Source organism: Cyprinodon variegatus, unplaced genomic scaffold, assembly GCF_000732505.1.
Source record: "Cyprinodon variegatus isolate N-32 unplaced genomic scaffold, C_variegatus-1.0 Scaffold1613, whole genome shotgun sequence".
NCBI lineage: Eukaryota > Metazoa > Chordata > Actinopteri > Cyprinodontiformes > Cyprinodontidae > Cyprinodon > Cyprinodon variegatus.
The window spans coordinates 83,455-102,787 of record NW_015152066.1 but is presented as its reverse complement, the minus strand read 5'-3'; the positions used below and the strand labels follow the sequence as shown (position 1 = coordinate 102,787).

Here is a 19,333-nt window from a genome sequence, read left to right as displayed (position 1 = left end):
GGCTGTTGGACCAATCATCACTGAGTGTCGGCTAACAAGCTAACTAGCTACCATGAACAGCTCTGTGGGCTGTTGGACCAATCATCACTGAGTGTCGGCTAACAAGCTAACTAGCTACAAAGCTAACAGCTCTGTGGGCTGTTAGACCAATCATCACTGCGTGTCTGCTAACAAGCTAACTAGCTACAAAGCTAACAGCTCTGTGGGCTGTTGGACCAATCATCACTGAGTGTCGGCTAACAAGCTAACTAGCTACAAAGCTAACAGCTCTGTGGGCTGTTAGACCAATCACTGAGTGTCGGCTATCAAGCTAACTAGCTACAAAGCTAACAGCGACATCGACCTGAAAACATGCTTGCTGGCTAAACTACAGAACATGGAAATTAAAATAAATGTAATTCTAATTAATCAGTTCCAGACTGCTCTTACCCTCTCTGTATTTTCTGCGCAGTTTCCTGTGAACGTTTTTAACTAAGCCAGACAGTTTCTCCTGCACCTGCTTGCAGGGTACTTCCTCCGAAATGGCCCCACGGAGCCTCTCCTGGAGCCTCTCCGTCTCCCCGGCCTCCACCCTGGGGTTCATGGTTCGGATCCTCCGGTGCTGCCTCAGAGAGACGCCTTCCCCCTCCACCAGACGGCCATCTGACCCGGCGAAGGGCGGCAGCCAGCAACGGAAGAGCCGATTGGTTGATCCGTCCCACATGCTCCAGTAATGGCAGCGTGTTGTCCAATCAGAGAGCTCTAGAATCTGACGGAATGTCGTGAAGCGTTTAAGGGCATCTGTAAATCTCGCTTTTTCTACAGAGAAGGAACAAGGCCGACAAAACAACAGAAGTTATTCATAGAGTAACATAATTTCTCCCATTGTTCCACACTTTTCTGGTGTTATCTTTAAGCAGACCATTTCCTTCATAAAGCTCAGTAATCTTATCAAAAGCGCCAAGTAAAATGTGCGTTTTTATTGATTTATTTTTCAAATGGACCAGTTCTGATGCAAACAAGCAGCTCCAGCGAGTCAAACGATCTTTATAGTCACTGTGTGACTGGATGTAAGACAGCTTATGTTTTCACACTGATATTCTGTTATTTCCTTGTTGATCCAATTTTTGTTTATCTGAGATTTTTTTTGTGAGAAACACAAACTAATGTTTAATTATGAGTCTAAGTTAAAAAATATGTTTGAAAATCTAAAAGTAGGACATTTATCCCTCCTTTACTCTATAAAATCAGAGTAAAAACATCATTATAATGGTCTCCAAAAGTCACCTTCTTAAAATGAAGAAACAGATAGAATAGACATGTTTATATTTTAATGCTGTATTAAAACAATCTGTTTTGTGAAGGCCTCAGATATTTGCAGGAGATGATTAGTGGACAAACGGCCACATTAAGATCAGCCAGGGTTCAGTCTAAACACAGGTTTAAAACAGGAATAGATTCGGAATAATAGATCAAGTTTTTGAATTTTAAATAACAAAGTTCAAGGCATGAGAATTGAAAAGAGTAGAGTAGGATTGCAGACAGGCCAGCTGACAGCCTTGGCTGGGTCCGGGACCACTGGCCCAGTTGTCAACCCCCCCGCCGCTGTGATTGCAGGTCTACCAAGACACCACCTTTCTCCTTAACTTACTGGATACATTACTTATACAATAGTTACTGGATTTCTTCAATAACAAAGTCAGGATAACCATTCTGCAGCCAGATAATTTAACAAGGGTTGAGGGTAAGAAGAAAGAACTTGTTTAAAGAAAGCAAAAGAAGCCTATTTCTGCAGAATAAGCAAATTAGCAGCTCACATGTAAGATGAAACCAATTTTCTTTTTGCTGCAAAATTGTATGCATAAGAGAAACCTGACACTTCAACTGGCCGTGAACATGGCACTGGTGGAGACCAACTGGGAGGATACTCTTCCTCAGCAGGGATATGGAAGCTGGGTGGTGTTAAAACAGACCCAAATGAGGCTTAATACAGAACAAAACAGCCTTATGGCAAGGAGTGTAAACATATAGACATTGGGGGGGCGGGCCTGATAATGAGGCTGGTAGCAAATGGGAAGAAGCTGTTTTTGTGGCTTGAAGTTTTGGGCTGAATGATCCATATAGTCCTGCTAGAGGGAAGAGTCTGAAACAGTTTGTGTGAAACTGCATCCTTTCTGCTGGCCTCTGGGATCTAGAGGCGTTTGGTTCCTTAGGAGAGGAAAGGTTGCAGCCAATGACCCTCTGCAGAGGCAGTAACATACTGCAGCTTGCCTTTGTCCCTGCAGCTCAAATGACTTCATTGTCACAGAGGGCCGAGTGATGCTGTAGGAATGATGGGGGAGGATTGGAAGCTAGCTGGATTATGACATGTCTCCATTGAGGTGTTAAAATGTCTGCAAACATTTGAGACAGCTGTTCAACACATTGGCCACATCTGGAAGAAAATACACATTAAAGGAGAAAAGGCTTCCCTAAACCTGCAGCTACGGTAGATTAGCACGTCCCTTAGCCAGAAAGACACGACTAAATCACCTAAATCCAAATCATTTTACAGATTTTCTACACTTCTACTGTCTAATAGGCAAAAACTTCAGTGTCTAGTAGAGCAAAGCAGGTAGACCTGCAGCATTAAATGCAGTAAAAGAAAGTCCATCGAAATATGGATTTTCCAGATTGTAAGAAATGTTTATCCTAATTATAATTTTTTGCCGCGTCACACTTTGTTTTGCTTCATTACATAAAATCTCTTTCCAAATAAAACTGCTAAAAGTAAAAGTTGGATAAAAACTTTTCTAAGGCTCCGAAAATTACAACAAAAGGTAAAAAAAACAACATAAAAATAGAAGAAATTCATTAATTTTATGTTTCATTTATTGATGTTAAACTCTTTGTGATATTTTTTCAATATAAACTAAATTTTGTGTTAAAAAGATGTTCTAAGTTTCCATGTAAATTAATCTGTGATACCTTTTATATCTGTCTTACTGAGGGTGTAAACAATCAGGGTTTGGGTTTAATTAAAAAAAGATGCCTGAAGGAAATATAAAATATAAAATTTAATTCCTGTTTGCTTTATAACACATTTTTAGCAAAGGAAGAAGTGTTTGGTGTTTGGAAATGTACGCAGTCAGAAATATCCCTGACAGGCTGATGATGACGGCTGCTATGCTGTTTATTGAGGTCTGCCTGTGAATCAGCTCCAATCTGGACTAATAATCCCAGATTCTCTCTGTTAAACTCATTGAGATTTAACCTTTAATTATATATATATATACATTTTTTATCACTTGACAATAATTTTTGTATTTTTCTCATTCCTCTAACTGAAATGTTTTTTGTACATGTAAAATATTAATATATGAGTGTGGAAAAAGTTTTCCTGCTGAGTTGTTTAGACTGATTGTTCAGTGATATTCATAAATCAGTAATAGATTATAGATTATAGAGCCGTCGTAAACAGATCAGTAGTTGGATGATATTCACTGAGCTGTTAGTGTAGTTATTAGAATAGGTGCAGGATTAAACTCCATTTCTATGGCTCCTCCCTCACGTTTAGAGTTAAACCACATAGATAGGCAGGTAGATTATCCACCTAACGATGCATCTCATTAGTATACAGGAGAAAACAGGTGGATGGGATGAAATGTTGTGATTGGATCAGATCACTGTGAGTTGAGAAGCATATTGTTGAGCTTTTAGTCTTTCCAGACCGATGGGCAGCGGATCTAGAATCACTTTTGGTGTCTTTTCTTTCTGGGTTATTGTTAACACCTGAAAGCCAGAACATTTGCAGCCCTTTGTTCACATGGATGTACTGATGAATAATTAATCAAGAGCAGTTTCCATCTGAAATCCTCCAATGTTATTATCAATAAACTTGGAAGCTTTATGTTTTTTCCTTGACGTTATAACTTTTTGTATATTCCTTAATCAATATTTTGTAGAGAAAACTTTTAATTAGTCTGATTGGGTGATGATCATCGGGGAACAGCAAAATTCAAGTGTTTCAAACTAAATTCAGATTACAGGTAGATTTATTTATCTTCTGTAGGTTTTTTCCAGCTTTATATTCTCATTCCACTGTCAGCAGTACAGAGCAACCAAATTCCCTCTCTGCATTTAACCCCTCCCCTGGGGGAGCAGTGGGCTGCCATTGTGCGGCACTAGGGGAGCAGTGTGGGGTTAAGGGTCTTACTCAGGGACCCAGAGTGGCAGTCTGTGGGAGTGGGCCCTAACCACTCGGCTGCCACTCCCCCAGAGTTCTGGCTCTGCATTTTGTACAGCTGTGTAGTGAACGTTCAAACCAGTGAAACGACCAACAAGTTGAACAAGCTGAGCCAGACACCCTGTCTACTTTTAGGCTAGGCTTAAAACTTTCCTTTTTGATAAAGCTTCTAGTTAGAGTGGCTCAGGTTATCCTGATCTATCTCTATAGTTCTGCTGCTATAGGCTTAGACTGCTGGAGGACATAGGGACCCCTTTTTCATCATTCTGCTTCATTCTATCTCTATTCTCCCACTCTGCAGAATCTGTTAGTTCAATCTCTAACGTTCTGCTCTCTCTGCTTTTTCTCATAGTAGCTTCATCTGGTCTGTTCCTGTTTGGCTGTGACTCCATCCTGGAGAGAAATATCAGCTGTGCTGCTGCCATCAACACCTTTGTTTCTAGATGTTGGAGCTTGGCCTGTTTTCCAGTGTAGTCCTGTTTCTCTGACTGTGACTAACTGGATGTGCTCTCTTCATCCTCTGACATGGGAGCTGGCTCGGAGCTCGTCTGCCTGGCTGTGTGTTTCCTGGACGGGGCCGCCTGTGGAGCTGGTTGACAGTTGCCTTTTGTATCTATGCTTCTTTTTCTATGTCTGCTTCTGTCTCCTTGAACCCCAGTGGGCCTCAGCAGATGGCCGCTCACACTGAGCCTGGTTCTGCTGGAGGTTTCTTCCTGTTCAAAGGGAGTTTTTCCTCTCCACTGTCGCTACAAGCATGCTTAGTGTGAGGGATTGCTGAAGAGTCAATGAGTCGATGCAATCAGCTGGTTTTCCTTAGATAGAAAACTTTGAATCAATCTGACTGGATGATCTGGTTGATCTGGATCTATAAAGTGACCTGAGATGACATGATGTGAATTGGAGCTATAGAAATAAACTGCATAGAATGGAAATGAACTTTGGAACTTACCTGATCAGAAAACCTGCTTGTGCAGTTTAAGCTTAGATGAGACTTTTTTCTTAAATGAGAAATATGCATAAGTTAAGTCTTTTTTTGACATCATAAGGATGAAAATAGAAACAGCTTATTTCATAAGCACAGGCGTTGCTTTTATTTTCACTTTAACAGGCCTTTTTTAACTGATTAATAACAATGATTCGTTGGGGTTCCACTAGATTTAGTCAGAAACATAAAGGCATACAGCTGTTTGTTTATTCTCTCCACAACAGAGACTAAACATCCTCCCATAGGGAAAATACAACAATTATTCTCATATGCATCATAAATAAGGTTTAATGCCCATAAAAACAGTTGAAACAGTTTTTTTTTTTCCCCCAGTGCATTTCAGTCTTTTTGCTTATTCTTAATTGGTGGCTTCTCCCCTTGACAACACAGCCAAATGACTGATATCAGGTAAAGCAGGAAACAGGCAAGGAAATCATAATGGTATGCCACCACACTAAACACCACCATCAAGGAGGCATAGAGCAATGATTTGGAGACATTACTGCAGGAAAACACTTCTTTCCACCTCCATTGGTTTTGGTTCATTCCCTGCTGTGGATTGGAAGTTGCCTCAGCAGCTATTTTTATGTCTTTGTGAGTCTCTGGGAGGAACCTTTGTTGTTGTTCTTCATCCAGAGCTTCGCTGATTGATGGCATGAGAGTTGGTGGTACTTTCACTTTGCCTACTGATGTTTTTTTGTGTGCAGTGAAACCTGCACCTCTGGCTTTGGCTTTGTGGGCCTGCGCCGATGCACCAGCAGCCCTCAGGCAATGTACGTACAACTGCAGCTCTTCGTCTGAGTCTGACTCTGCTGAAGCGCTGTCAGCTTCCTCCACTGGATCGTATGTTCCTCTGTGGGAAGAGTGAAACATGCCGTTTGATTGGTCTGTGAGATCCTGGAGCCCTGCCTCATGGGACGGACTGGTGTCCATCTGGACACAACCGTATTTCCCTTCACTTATGTCCTTATTTGCAGCTCTGCTCACCAGAGCAGAAGCCCCATCTTCATCCTTATTTCCAGTAAAGTCTGACTTGAGTTTAAAAGCCCAGACTTTATCCTCTCTGTCTTGCTTTGCTATTTCTGAATCTGCAGTTACAACAATGATCTGTTTAAAATCTGAAATCTTCTGTCCTCCATTTTCCTTGTTCCACTGTGTCAGAATGTCTTCCTTCATCTCTATTTCCATCTTTTCTTCTTTATCTTCAACATTTACCTTTTCTGTTCCGACTGAATCAAACTCTGCTTCATCCTGCAGCTCTGCTGCTTCTTGCCCATCCATTTTATCTTCTTCAGTACTTTCTACTCTGTCTGCCATGATGACATAACCCTGCTTCACCTTCCTCTCTAACGCCACAGCACTCCCCTCCTTGATCTCCTTCCCGTTGGTTTTATTGGCTTCTGTCTTTGAATCTATCTGCTCACCTTCCTCTTCATTTGATAAAACGCTGACTTCCTCCTCTTCAACCATCGTTTCCCAGTTTTTCCCCTCATCTATAAGTAAATTCTCATCTTGGTTTGAGAAAGAAGGTTCCATTTCACATTTCTTTTCCTGGACATCTTGATCATGGAGTCTCCCAGATGTCTCAGCATGGTAGTGATTGCTACTTCTAACCTCATTTAAGATGCTTTGAGCAGCTTCGTACATCACATGCATATCATCAGGGTTGCTTTCATCGTTTTCTGAGCCTGAAATGTCTTTGTTCTCCATATTCTTTTTCTCTTGAATTTCTAAACATGTATTTTGTGATTTAAGAAGCATTTTCTCTGGTTCGCAAAGATCCTCAACACTCTCCATGAAACCTCTACCGTCAGTTTGGTTGCAATTCAATTCATCGAGATTCTGTAAAAGTTTGTCTTCTATGGAAGACTTGTAAGTTTTATAACTTTTGTTTTTGACCTCTGTGCTCTCATAGTTTTTATGTTGAACCCCTCCTTCGTCATTGTGTTCTAGTATAATCTGAGGTTTCAGACCCACTTTAGGTTCATCCTCTGCAGGTGTTTCATCCTCGTTGACTGAAACCACAGGAGGACTTTGCTCTGGTGATTTATATTTTCCTGGTTTAGTTGCTTTATTAGCCAGAATCTCCTCATCTGCTTCTGTCTGAGGATAAAGACTCCAAGGAGGAACTTTGTCTTCAAAACCAGATTGCAGATTCAGAGATGAGTAAATAGCGTTCTGGTCAGGCTGCTTCTCCATCTCGGTTGGATTCTCAACATTTTCTGTGTGTTTTAGGATCTTATTAACTGCCTCTTGATCCTCAGAGGTTGGGCTAATCAGTTTAATAACCAAATCATTTGATCCCTGACTATCAGTCACATTTCCCTGTACTTCACCCATGCTACTCCCAGTGTTAACTGGAAGAACCCCACAGATTTCTCTGGTTTTAGAGGGAAGAGTGAAGTTTCCACTGCTTACAGTTTTTTCAGCTGACACCTTCTCAAATGCTTGAGAGTAGAGCGGAGCGACCACCATGCCGAATGTGACGCCGTCGGTTTTGTTAATGAGGATTTCACTGCTTGCTGTTCCTGAGCCGTTAGTTCTTCCCAAACTCCCGTCTCCATCCTGATTGGTGGTGAAACACTCTATGAAATGTTGTGGTTCTGCTGCAGCAGACTCTCCGGCTGAAGGCAGGGACTTGGTTGAGATGCCTGACGCGCTCTCAGCTCGTGCTAAAACATCAGAGTCAGATTTAACCTGCTGGTTGGATGCGGCGTCATTATACTGAGGTATGCTACTCACTCCAAGGTCTTCATAAACAAACTGATCATTTTCTGGCTTATTTTTCCCTTCATTTAAAGGCTGAAGTGAGACAACATTGTCTCCTGGGATTTCTTCTAGAGTTTCCTGTTTTGGGGTTTCTTTGGGTTTATTGTCTTTCCCAGCATCATCTTCCCCCCCTTCTCTCTGGGCGTAGTAGCTCCTCAGCCTGGCCATCCGTGCAGCTTGTCTTTTCCTCCTCCTGCTGCTGTTCTGCTTGTTTTCCATCTGTCCATCAACAGGGATAGATTCATTAAGCTTTCTTAAACAAACAGTCCCTGTTAAAACTGCTTAAAAATCCAGAATATTAGTATACTTATGTTTGATTTTATTTGACAGATCAACACAAAGTAATGTCTAACATTGCATTCATATTATAACTTCTTAATCTAATACCTCTAAATAAAATCGGTTTCAGTCAGTTTCAGCTTTAAAACTATTCAGCTGTCCTATGAAAGTCGCAGGTTTGTTAGAAAGCTTTAGTGAACAAACAGGATCATGATGATAAAGGAAAACAGGTCAGGTTGGAGGCTGACAGCTGGAATCCTTTATAATAGAAGCCCAGTAAGGAATCCTAATAATATAGACCTACAGATAGTTCCTCAGCTCCAGTCCTTGGTTTCTGGTCTCCTGCTACCTTTAGATGTGTCTCTGTTCAACACGCCTGGGTCAGATAGTTGAGTCAGCAGGACTCCAGACAACTGGACTGTATGCTGAGGTAACAGTTTAATTCTGATGTGGAATGAAACGTCTCAGAGCTGCAGGACACTGGAGCTCAAGGACTGGAATTAAAGAGACCTGCTTCAGATCAATACATGATTCAGATGTGTTAGACAGGCCAAGCAAAGTCCAGACATGGACCAACATCCTCATGCTTTGATTTTAACTCATGCTGCTAAAGCACTGTAGCCTTAAATCAGAAAAATTGAGTTAAACTACAAGTTAGCAGCCGTGCTAACATGAGAACGTGATAAAGTGCGAAAGGCAGGTACAAAGTGTCCTGATTCATGATGTTACTGTTGTAGCACTGAAGCTGGTGTCACATGACATTCCCACAGAAACAGCAACCAAATCAAGTTCTCTGTTCTTCATGTGCTTCTTTCATTCCTAAAAATACTTCTTACCTCTTCAGTTTAAAGGTATAAATACTATTTGATGGAGCAAAACTGCAGTAAAGTTAACCAAGTGAAATATTCCTCTCACCAGCAGCGTCTGTTCCTCTGCGTTAGATGTTGCTGACTGACCTTCAGGGATATTCAAAGTGCCCACCTCTGGAGCCCCGGCAGACTCATCTGGAGAAAGGAGACATTTTGTTTTTGCGCAGTTCAAACATTTGGTTTTACATTTAGGACAAATTCCTTATTTCTCTCCCAGCAAAAGAAAAATTCACCTGTTGACATTTTTTCCTGTGATGAAGCTTTCTTTGATGAAATGTTTTCCACAGTGGAGGCACTCTGACTGTGGATCAATCAGAGAGCAGTCACACTCAGTTTGGCTCTCCTTCTACTCCATGTTCACTAATTCACCAATCAGCACAATGGGAGAATTGATAGACTGAGATGTTCTGCAGTTTCTATTCTTCCATCAGAGGTCAAAGTTTTTATTCTTTCTGTTATATTTGGTGAGGATTTCATTCCCAACTAAAGAAAATGACATTGTGAGATTGGTGACTCTTTTTCTGGCAAATGACTCAAACTAAAACAACAGTTTAGATTCAAACAAATTAGCTGCTGAGCTTCAACAGTGTGCAGCTGAACTGACCAGATACACGTTAAAAAATTGAACTTCTGCTGCTTTTATCTTTTAATCCCTGAGTATCCCTTACCTGACAGCCTTCAGGCAACTTTTCTTGTTTGCGTTTTCCCTCTGCAGTTTCTCTATCCCCTCTTTCATTCTGCGCTGACAGGAGAGCACATAGTTGGCGTTGTTATTGTTAGACCAGAATGTCCCCACAGGAGTTTCGTACCGCAGACAAAAGTCGACCCTGACTCCCTGATCCCCAAACGGCGGCACCAAGGTGAGCTTAAACGAGAAGCTGTCTGTCACGCCATCACTAGAGCCGGAGACATACTCTGCCAAAAGGTCAAAGTGGGTGGCCCACCTGTCCAAAGAGGTTCTGATGTAGACAGACTTATTGTAGGAGATGTTGAGGACACGGATCACACCTTTAAGAATCGTGGTCCCTGGAAGTAACTCCACTGTTTCCAGTTCTACTTTCTGATTCAACACTTTGGCAAAAACCTCTTTGGGTGAAAGTGGAAGAGAGAACGTTAAGGGTGAGAGGTGGTATTCCACTGAATCTTTACCCTCGCCATCTACAAAGTCATATCCTGGCAGTTTTGGTACGTCCGACGTATTAAACTCCTTTACTTGCACCAGACTGAGGCCCTTGGCGTCGGCAAACGACACCCTCCGGGAGCCGCAGAAAGGAGGCTCAGGATCCGAGTCTTCGTCCGAGGTTGAGCACCTTCTGGATGGGATGGGAGAGGATCTGGGTCTGAAGCCGACTATTAAATCTCCTTCATCTTCATCAGGGTCCAAAGGGCTGAGGCCTGGGACTGCTAGATAGTTACAGGCCTCCGAAGCTCTTAGCTGTCCTGCAAACTCCATGAAGCTCCCCAGTGAGTGTCAACTGCAGGACTTCTGGCAGCTGACATTCAACATGCTCTGACTTAACAGACGGGGTCCAGTTACAGATGACATTGTTGCTAGGGCCAACACTATAAATAGGCCTGAAGGGACGTGAAATGTATACAGTAGTCTAAGCTAAGTAGATGGATCTGTTGAACCCCTGCTTTTTCAGTCTGAGGGGGTCTTTAGCTCCCTTCAGTTAGTAAAACCAAAGCTTCTCAGACTCTGGTTAAACAGCTCTGGGGGGTGGGGGGTGGGGGTCAAAGCCATGTAAACATTCCTTTTCTTTTTTCTTGTAGATCTCCTTTCTCACCATTTTTCCGAGGAACACATACTCTCAGATTTAGAGGATCAATCATTTGGGCTGTTTTCTGCAGTTTTTAGTTCACTTCATTTCTGAGAAATCACCCCGGTCCTAATGCAGCAAATAAGCCTGAAATCAATTCAATTCTGTTTATTTCTATAGCGCCAATTCACATCATGTCATCTTAATGCACTTTACAGTTCACCAGATCATCCAGTCAGATTGAATCAAAGTTTTCTATCTAAATCATCACAGACAGGCTTCAGGATGCAGGATGCAACTTATTGTCTCGTCATAAAGATGTCAGCAGTAGGTTTCTCCTAACGTTGCTTTTCTCCGTCTCTTATGGTAATCATAAACAATGCAAAACTGTGCAGGAACTATCCCTCTTCATCTTCTATACTACAGACTTCTCTGTTAAATCTTCTACTAAAGTTGTCTGATGGATTGCCATAGTCAGTCTCATCACAGCTCGGAGTGCAGACAGTGGAGTTAGAGCATTGTGGACTGGTTCCAGGGGATCAATGCAGGCCAGAGCAGGAGCTGATTTCTACAGGCACGTAGACGTATTACAGAGAGGTGACCTGAGACATTTTAGGCTGATTGAAGACCAGACATGCCGCCGCACTCTGGATCATTTGTGACGGTTTTACCGTAAAGAATGTTAGACCAGTCAGGAGTCAGGAGACTTTCCTTCAACATCCGCTGGAATTTGTTCATTACCTAAATATCTAAGCGGGTTAAATATGTGTATTTTCTGAGAACAGTGAAACTTTGAATGACTTCTGTGGAAAATCAATGGAACAAAAAAAGCAAAAACTTAAAATGGGCAATTCCTTTTAAGCTATTTGTGTAATAAGTACGTCTGATCACAGTAGCTGATCTAATTACTCACCTCATTCACCTGCCATTCACTCCCTGCTCTCTAATTACCATTCATCGTATCCACCTGCTATATATACGGTTCAGCCCAGCTATCAGGTCCAGATCCTTATTCGTTTGTATTCATGTTACAGTTTCGTGTAGTTATTCATGTTTGTTTGAGTTGTAATTCCTTTATGTTTGTGGTTCAAGTCCTGACTCTTGGAGGCCAGTGGATTGAGAGGATTTGGTGTTTGTCTCCTGATCGTGTGCCAGCTCTTCTCTGTTGAGCCCTCAGGGTTTTTCACTCGGAGTGCGGGGGAGGTCAGTTTTAAATCCTGTGATCCTGGCTTCGAAATGGAGTCCAGTTTAAAGTTCTGCCGTTCTCCTGGTACCATGCCTTGTCTCCATTCCTCTCAACTACTAGCTCACCTATCTATATCTGAGCTTGTCTGAGCTCAAAGCTGGACTCACTGGAACTCTGAACTTGCCTGAACTCTGTGGATTCCTGGAACCCTGGATCTGTGAGTTCCTGTGTGGATCGGAACCTCTGGTCAGGCTGCAGACTCCTGAATCTGGGAACTGTCCGGTTCTGATCTGTTTCCCTGACCTGGATCGGTCTCCTGCCTGCTCACTGGGGCTGCTGAATCAGGGACGCTTTGAGCGGCTCTGCACCGCATCTCGTTGACAGTCCATCGGCTGAACTGTTAAACCAGAGTGTCAGTGATTGGGTGGTGCCCTGCCCCCCCTGCAGCCAGTGCATGTCTACAGCTGCACTCGTTTTGTTTCTGTTCATTTTCTGTCATCAAAGGTTTCAAAACCTTCCCTTGAATACTGCGTCCATCTGTCCCGTTTTATGAAACATATAGCGAGTTAAAGTTATCATTGATCCATTAATTACACAAGGTGCGTTAATTACAGATTACAAAATGAATTCATTTTAGATCATATAAAATACGGCAAATTAAATTCTGTTATAATGGCTTCATTGGACATTAAGCTGCCTTATTGTGGACTGAATAATGCTGAACAGAAAGGACCTCATCGACCAAAGTGGGAGCTTTCCCAGCTGCTCCACTTCCTCCATCAAACCCTGCACATGTTCTCACATCACCCTGACAACTTCTCGTTCCTCAGAGAACCTGAGCGCCCACATCCCTTCCCCGTTACAATCAGCCTCATTAGTTCAAACCGACTTTCCCTGCATGTGGATCAGACCAGAAAAGATTCCCTTATTTCTCTTAACCCATCTTTGTTTACATGGTTACCAAACCATCTTTATGGCTTCTAAGTTCATCTTTTTGCCATTTTAGATTTTCAGTTATGATGTAAAAGCAGTTGAGAAGAAACATAATGTAGGAACCAGACGGAAGAATATATAGCAATACAGTATAAGGAGCCAAACTTTCATGTCAGTGATGCTCCAGAAAGTGTAAAAAAGGAGGTGCGCCCTAAAACAAGAGGAACCCTTCAGTCTTTGTTTCTATTTGCTGGCACTACTCCCTCTAGTGGCATGAGTGCAAATAGATCAAAATAGATAAAGGTGTCTAATACAGAATGATCCAGCATCCTTTATTTTGATTTTAATACAGATCTATAAACAGATAACGCTGCCAAATTTGCTAAATGAAGTTAGAAACTATTAGTTTTTGTAAACAAGCCAGAAGATCCAAGAATTTTCAAACTAGGGGAATTTATTTCTTTAAATTAGTTAATAAATTGAAATGAAGGAACAAAGAAGAAATCTGTGAGCAGCTTTGTTTCTTAATTCTCTCTCTTCATATCAGAGTGAAATATGCTCATTAAAATGGCCTCTATGCAAAATACATGAGATTTTTTTATCAGCAGCTTCATTTGCAGCTTTTTACATCCCAGTAATCAGCTTCTATCATGGGTGTTATACTCAGTGACTGATGCAGGGACTCCTCCCCCCTCAGGTAGGCTCACATCTCCATCAGATACCTCCTTCGCTCAGTCCACACCTGCTTCTTAGGGAGACACCATCTCTGTCTGGCTGATTAAGGTATGTCCTTTTCATTTAATACGTCTAAAAGAGCTCAGAAGTCTAGTTTGTGTTAAGAACCTCCATGGGAAATGAGAAGCAGTCTTGGTCCTGTGCATGCTGCAGTTAGTAAACTAACCCATCATCACTAAGGTCTGCAATCATCTTCTACCTAAAAGATGTGAATGCATCCATAAACCCCATTATTAATCTTCCCACTTGGGAATTAATATAAACATTTAGCTGTCAATAAAAAGTCTAATATTTTTAAATGTGTAAAACAGAAGCAGATTTATACTTCATGATGTTTATTTCTTTTACCTGTTATCTGCAGATAGATTTTCTGTTTCTGGAATCTAAATCCTTTTAATGCAGATTTGCTAGAATCTGTCGTTTCTTTTTTAAAATGACGCTGCAGGTTCCTTAAATAAACATCTTTGGTTTTGGGACAACGACGTGATTCCACTGGGACTTCCAGTCTGCAGCTTATTTACTGTGTGTCTTTTTTTAGGACCTGTGCTGAGATGCCCGAGTCTCCTCTCAGTCCCTCAGCAGCCCGTCAAACTCCAGCCAGGAGCCTCCTCAGCCACACAGGAGGAGGAGCAGGAGAGAAAGTCACTGATGGAGGCTCCTGCAGCGGATCGAGGGCACAAACCTGCCAGAGCCTCTTCAACAAACAGGTATCCTTCAGTCACAGCCTGGATAAAGCGAGGAGCCGTGGACCTCAGGCAGGAGTTCAGATGGAGAACAGATCAGATCTCCTGTTTGAACCTTAATTATCCAAGAAGCAGCAGAATTAATTAAATATCACTCAGCTTTAGGCTAAAAGAGCTGAAACTGTGAATCCAGCAGATGATAAACAGTCATTTCCACTTTTATTAATCATATTCTTCTATTTTTGAGGACTGTGGTTTCAAATGTTTATGATAAAACACAGAAATATTTTCATTGGTGAAAATCAGTGTTTAAAAATTGCAAAAAATAGAGAGAAAAACTTAGACTATATTAAATGAGAAGAACTCAAATTAGAGTTTTACAATTTAGCCGAATGAGATGAATCATCCACTTGATCAGGAAACTAAAACATGTTCAGTTGAAGATGAGATCTTCTTTATGTCTTATTTTCATCTCCTGGATATAAATGAGATCCAGACCAGACAGGTTTTCTCATTCCTCTCAAATGTCTCTCCTGAGAAATAAGGCAAATGGCCGTTTACCTGTCCTGCAGAGACCGGCTGCAGGAAGGAGCGCACCTTGATGCCGCGGCTCTGTGGAGGTTAAAGATGGAGTTTCACTTCCATTCAGATTTTATTCAGCTTTGGGGTTTTAACAACATTTTATGTGTCAGATGATAGAGAATCACAATTTAACAATCTCCTCATTTAATGGTTTTTAGCTGACAATTGTTTTTTTCCTTGATAGTGATTTTTAACTGACTTTGTTTTACATAAATAATTAATTCTATTGTTTGAATTGTGTAAATAAAGTTTTGTTAAAATCTAAAATCTCTCCTGAGAAATGAGTCTCCCAGTTGGCGCTACGCAAAGAATCTAAATTCTCATAAATCAGATCTCAGCTAAAAGAAAAATCTGACTTATTGTTCCGATTTCAGAAAGTCTTCATTTCACCTCCTTACTTGGATCCAGTGTCTCGGTTCTGTCTCTAATGGGATTAATGGGATTAACGGGATTAATGCGATGCAATCAGCTGGTTTTCCTTAGATAGAAAACTTTGAACCTTTGATCTGACTGGATGATCTGGTTGATCTGGATCTATAAAGTGGCCTGAGATGACATGATGTGAATTGGAGCAATAGAAATAAACTGAATAGAATTAAATTGATTACTTGCAAACAAACTTGGAATAAATTACACCAGTAGCTGTCAGATAAAATGGTAAATGTACATTTCTGTAGTTATTGACGTTTCTAATCTGGTTGAATTAGACAGATTTGATGGGCGGCCCAGAACATTATGTTTGATTATATTCAGCTTATTATTACATTTTCTGAGTTGATGCTGTTTGTAATCCAGCCGTATCCCGGCGGCAGATAATCCATCGGTTCTTTGTCCCTGAGTCAGATCAGTTATTATTCTGAGGGGGTTTGCCTGCGTTAACAACCATACACTCCTATCAGGGGCCACAACCAGCATGAAATTGTGGCACTAATTAGGTTTGATGCGTCTCGCATCTCGTTCAGGGTCAACAGCGCTGTCCAGCATCACAATGTTCAATCAGGCCTTTACAACCAGGTGGTGTAGTTGCAAAGTTTCCCTGGTTGATTCTCCTGACGTCTCGCTGCAGATTGTGACGTTTTCTTGTTTTCTTGAAGGTCTTTCTGGCCATGATGGCTCCTCAGCAGCTGCAGCAGCTTCTGTCGCCCAACCAGCTGCAGGCGATGATCCACCACAAGCAGCAGGTCCTGCTGCTGCAGCAGGTACGTCTGCACCAGAGATCTACCTGCTAACCCAGGTAAACCTGCTAACTACCCTAGTTAGCAGGTTTACCTGGGTTAACCCTAACCCTCTGAAGAGAGAGAACCCCTCACTCCAGGAACCGGATTAAAGATTTCATAATTAAATCTGAATTAAGTTTAATTTTAGCAAACTGAGATTTTTAACATAAAAATATCAGAAGGAGCTAAGAAATGTTTAATCTTTGTGAAGCTTTTCTTTTTATTCTGTTTTAAATAAATGTATAAAATAAATTATATGAAGACAGCAACAAGATTTTTTCAGAAGGGCAACAACTAAAGTCATCGAATAATCTAATGACTTATTTTTTTACTAAGTTCATTCAAAATAATAAAAAAATATAAGAATAAAAATAATAACATTATTGCACATTTTAAATAAATCTTTATATTTATAGAGAGATAGATAGATATGTGTATTTATATGTAAAGATTTTTCATTTTTAATCCTAAACAAAAAGATTTTGTAGATTTTTTCTAATTTCTCTAAATTCTCTAAGCAGGTTCTTCTCCAGGGAAAAGCTTTTCTAAAAGATAAATACACATTTTTAGTCTTTTTATTTTTGGGATGATTTGAAAAAACTTAAACAAACCTGAATAAAATGATCGGGTCATTAATATACTCTTTGTGTTTAAAATGAAATGAAATTAAAGACATTTTAAAGGACGGGAGCCAACAAGATATATAATAGAATAGACTGGATGATCTGGGGAAAAAGTGCCTTCAGATGACATGTGGCGCTTTAGAAATAAACTGGAAAGAATTTAATTAATTCTTTCTACCTTTTAGCAAAACCTGAAGGAATTTTACAAGCAGCAGCAGCAGCAGCAGCAACAGCAGCAGCAGCAGCAGCAGCAACAGCAACAGCAGAAGCAGCAGCAACAGCAGCAACAGCAGCAGCAACAGCAGCAGCAGCGACTTCATCAGCCGTCCAGCAGGAAAGTCAAAGAGGTAACGGCTTCATCATCTCCAACTCGTTATGCATGTAGACACGTCTGTTTATGTGTATTTATATTTATATATACGGCTAAATCCTGGAAGACTGAGGCTCCGTTCTGTTTACGTCTCCAAACAGTGAAGCAGTTAAGGATCATACAGAGTTAAGATTAGGGTAATGGTAAAGAGTCCAGCCTTAATCCTCAGAACTACAGATAAATGGAGAAAATAGCCACAATTTTCTTTCCTACTTGAGAGTATAATTCTTTTTTTTCCTATAAAATTCAAATAACTGAAAGATTGTTTGTTGTCATTTTTCTCCAAATGTTCTAATATGACATGATTTTAGTTTTTTCTTATAGTTTCCTGCTTTAGGAGAAACAAGCTTGTTGGTTTAAAGAAAATCTGCCGATGCTGTAAATCGTCGTGTGAATTTTATCAGTTAGAAAACCAACATAGAAAACAGATATTAGAAAAGACAATGAGATGAAATGAGGGTTTGCTTATAAAAATGCTTAAACTCGTTCCTTATTACTATTTTCTATAAATATAATCTAAATTATGACATTTTTGCTGTTAATTCATAATGATTTTCTGTTTTGTTTGTAATTTTAATGTGTTTAATATAGAGAATCATATTATCATCATCTTTGCATAGAAATGTGTGGCAGAGCCTCATTTCTCCATTTCTACAACTGTTTTCTTTATTTTTATAAAGATTTGTTAATTAAACATTATAATTTGCTGATTAATATTTTAGAATTAAGGACATATATCAAATAGGATATTCATGTTTTATTTATGCTCAAATATTGAAAGTTTATTTTATTAATATCTAAACATGAATAATTTGCTCTTATTTTTGGGGTTAAAGCTGATGTGATTATTTATGTGAATCATTAGAAAGAAAGAAAATAAAGTTGCTTTACTGAAGCTGCAGCAGTTCTAATCTATGCAGAAAAGATCTATTCTTTATATATCATCTAATATAACTTATCATGTTAAAACATCTATTGTTATTAAAACGTTTAATTTTAAACCTTTTATTTGTTGCAGCTAATTAGATTGAATGAAAATCAGGAGATTTAATAAGCTACTGCCTGCTTTAACCAATCAGATGCTCCTAATATAATTATTACTCATTTCTATAAAATATTACTGAAACATTTAAACAAAAAGAATGAAACATTAATAAATGTTGAGCTGTTTATTGTGAGAAATGCTCTGACCTCCTTCTGAAGGAGGAGCAGCAAACTCTGACCTCCTATGTTTTGCTCCTGCAGCTTCCTGCTCAGCACCTCCTGCAGGAGCAGAAACCGTCTGAATCTTCAGGTTCCTCCTTTTTCTGCACATTTTCAGTCTTTTCTTTTCTCTCAGGCTTTTTTACTTTAAACTTTTTTTTATGATATTACACTTTTTTTAGTAATTAGAAATAAATTTGTTTGATTCCTGCAGAGATGCAGCAGTTATGGGAAGACATCAAATCTGCTCTTTCCATCAGTGGGCCGAAGATGAAGGAGAAACTAGGGAGCAGCGAGGAGCTGCATGATTCTCCTCTCAGATCTGATCGGTAAAATCTTTGTTCTGCTGAAACGATTCTGCCTTTTTGTGTCTTTAGCAGCATGTTTGCTTTAATTCCCTGCGGGCCGATTTATTTTCTCCTCTTTGTTTTTTTTCTACCAACTGAGGTGGATCACTGAGAAAATGTCCTGAATCAAAAGTACATGTTTTTCCGTTTATGTTGGGCTCCTTCCATCACCTCAGTCTGGGAGAAAACAAAGAAAGTTTTCTTTTAGGATTTCTGGTCTTTTGTCGCTTAGACTTTAATGTTTTTTCTGTTTTTCCTCCTGATCATCCAGCTGTGCTGCAAACGAGGATCAGGCTTCAGCAGACGTGCTCTTCAGTCACGGCGTGTGCAACTGGCCTGGTTGTGAATCAGTTTGTGAAAATGGCCGCCAGTTTTTCACGTGAGTTTGAATCGCGCCTCCAAACTAAGTTTGTCTGAGAGCCGAATGGAAGCGCAGAGAAAAGAAAACCAGATGAATGAAAAGGATTAGGATTATACAGGGGCCATTCTAGATAGGGGCTAGCAGGGGCCGACAGGGACCAACAGGGCCCTGAAGGGCCTACAGGGGCCAACAGGGACCAACAGGGCCCTGAAGGGCCTACAGGGGCC

The 19,333-nt window shown here is 40.5% G+C and overlaps 3 protein-coding genes across 3 annotated transcripts in view; 1 reads left to right on the top strand and 2 right to left on the bottom strand.

Annotated features, from left to right (window-relative positions):
* The window catches only part of LOC107104096 (chromosome unknown open reading frame, human C7orf60), a 6,697-nt gene extending 6,043 nt beyond the window's left edge, over positions 1-654 (bottom strand). Inside the window, exon 1 of the mRNA XM_015404015.1 lies at positions 421-654. Coding sequence (XP_015259501.1) covers positions 421-583 — 163 coding nt within the window. The 5' untranslated portion in view covers positions 584-654. The remainder of the gene's footprint in view (positions 1-420) is intronic.
* Positions 655-5,492: 4,838 nt separating this feature from the next.
* Positions 5,493-10,595, bottom strand: LOC107104094 (protein phosphatase 1 regulatory subunit 3A-like). Its single transcript, XM_015404012.1, has 4 exons — positions 9,775-10,595; positions 9,340-9,407; positions 9,153-9,241; positions 5,493-8,177 (listed from the first exon to the last, which is right to left on the bottom strand). The coding sequence occupies exons 1-4, from the start codon at positions 10,557-10,559 to the stop codon at positions 5,529-5,531; spliced, it is 3,591 nt and encodes a 1,196-aa protein (XP_015259498.1). The 5' UTR covers positions 10,560-10,595; the 3' UTR covers positions 5,493-5,528.
* Positions 10,596-17,144: 6,549 nt separating this feature from the next.
* foxp2 (forkhead box P2) overlaps positions 17,145-19,333 on the top strand; it is a 10,139-nt gene continuing 7,950 nt past the window's right edge. The window contains exons 1-4 of the mRNA XM_015404017.1: positions 17,145-17,172; positions 18,441-18,489; positions 18,613-18,727; positions 19,017-19,124. Coding sequence (XP_015259503.1) covers positions 18,615-18,727; positions 19,017-19,124 — 221 coding nt within the window. The 5' untranslated portion in view covers positions 17,145-17,172; positions 18,441-18,489; positions 18,613-18,614. The remainder of the gene's footprint in view (positions 17,173-18,440; positions 18,490-18,612; positions 18,728-19,016; positions 19,125-19,333) is intronic.

What these genes read in the sequence shown, in the direction of transcription:
- LOC107104094 (XM_015404012.1), bottom strand. Translation starts at nt 10,559, where the DNA reads ATGGAGTTTGCAGGACAGCTAAGAGCTTCGGAGGCCTGTAACTATCTA. An exon ending in AGTTGCCTGAAGGCTGTCAG is followed by an intron (nt 9,408 to 9,774) that starts GTAAGGGATACT and finishes ATTGATCCACAG; the next exon opens with TCAGAGTGCCTCCACTGTGG. An exon ending in ACAGGAAAAAATGTCAACAG is followed by an intron (nt 9,242 to 9,339) that starts GTGAATTTTTCT and finishes TCCTTTCTCCAG; the next exon opens with ATGAGTCTGCCGGGGCTCCA.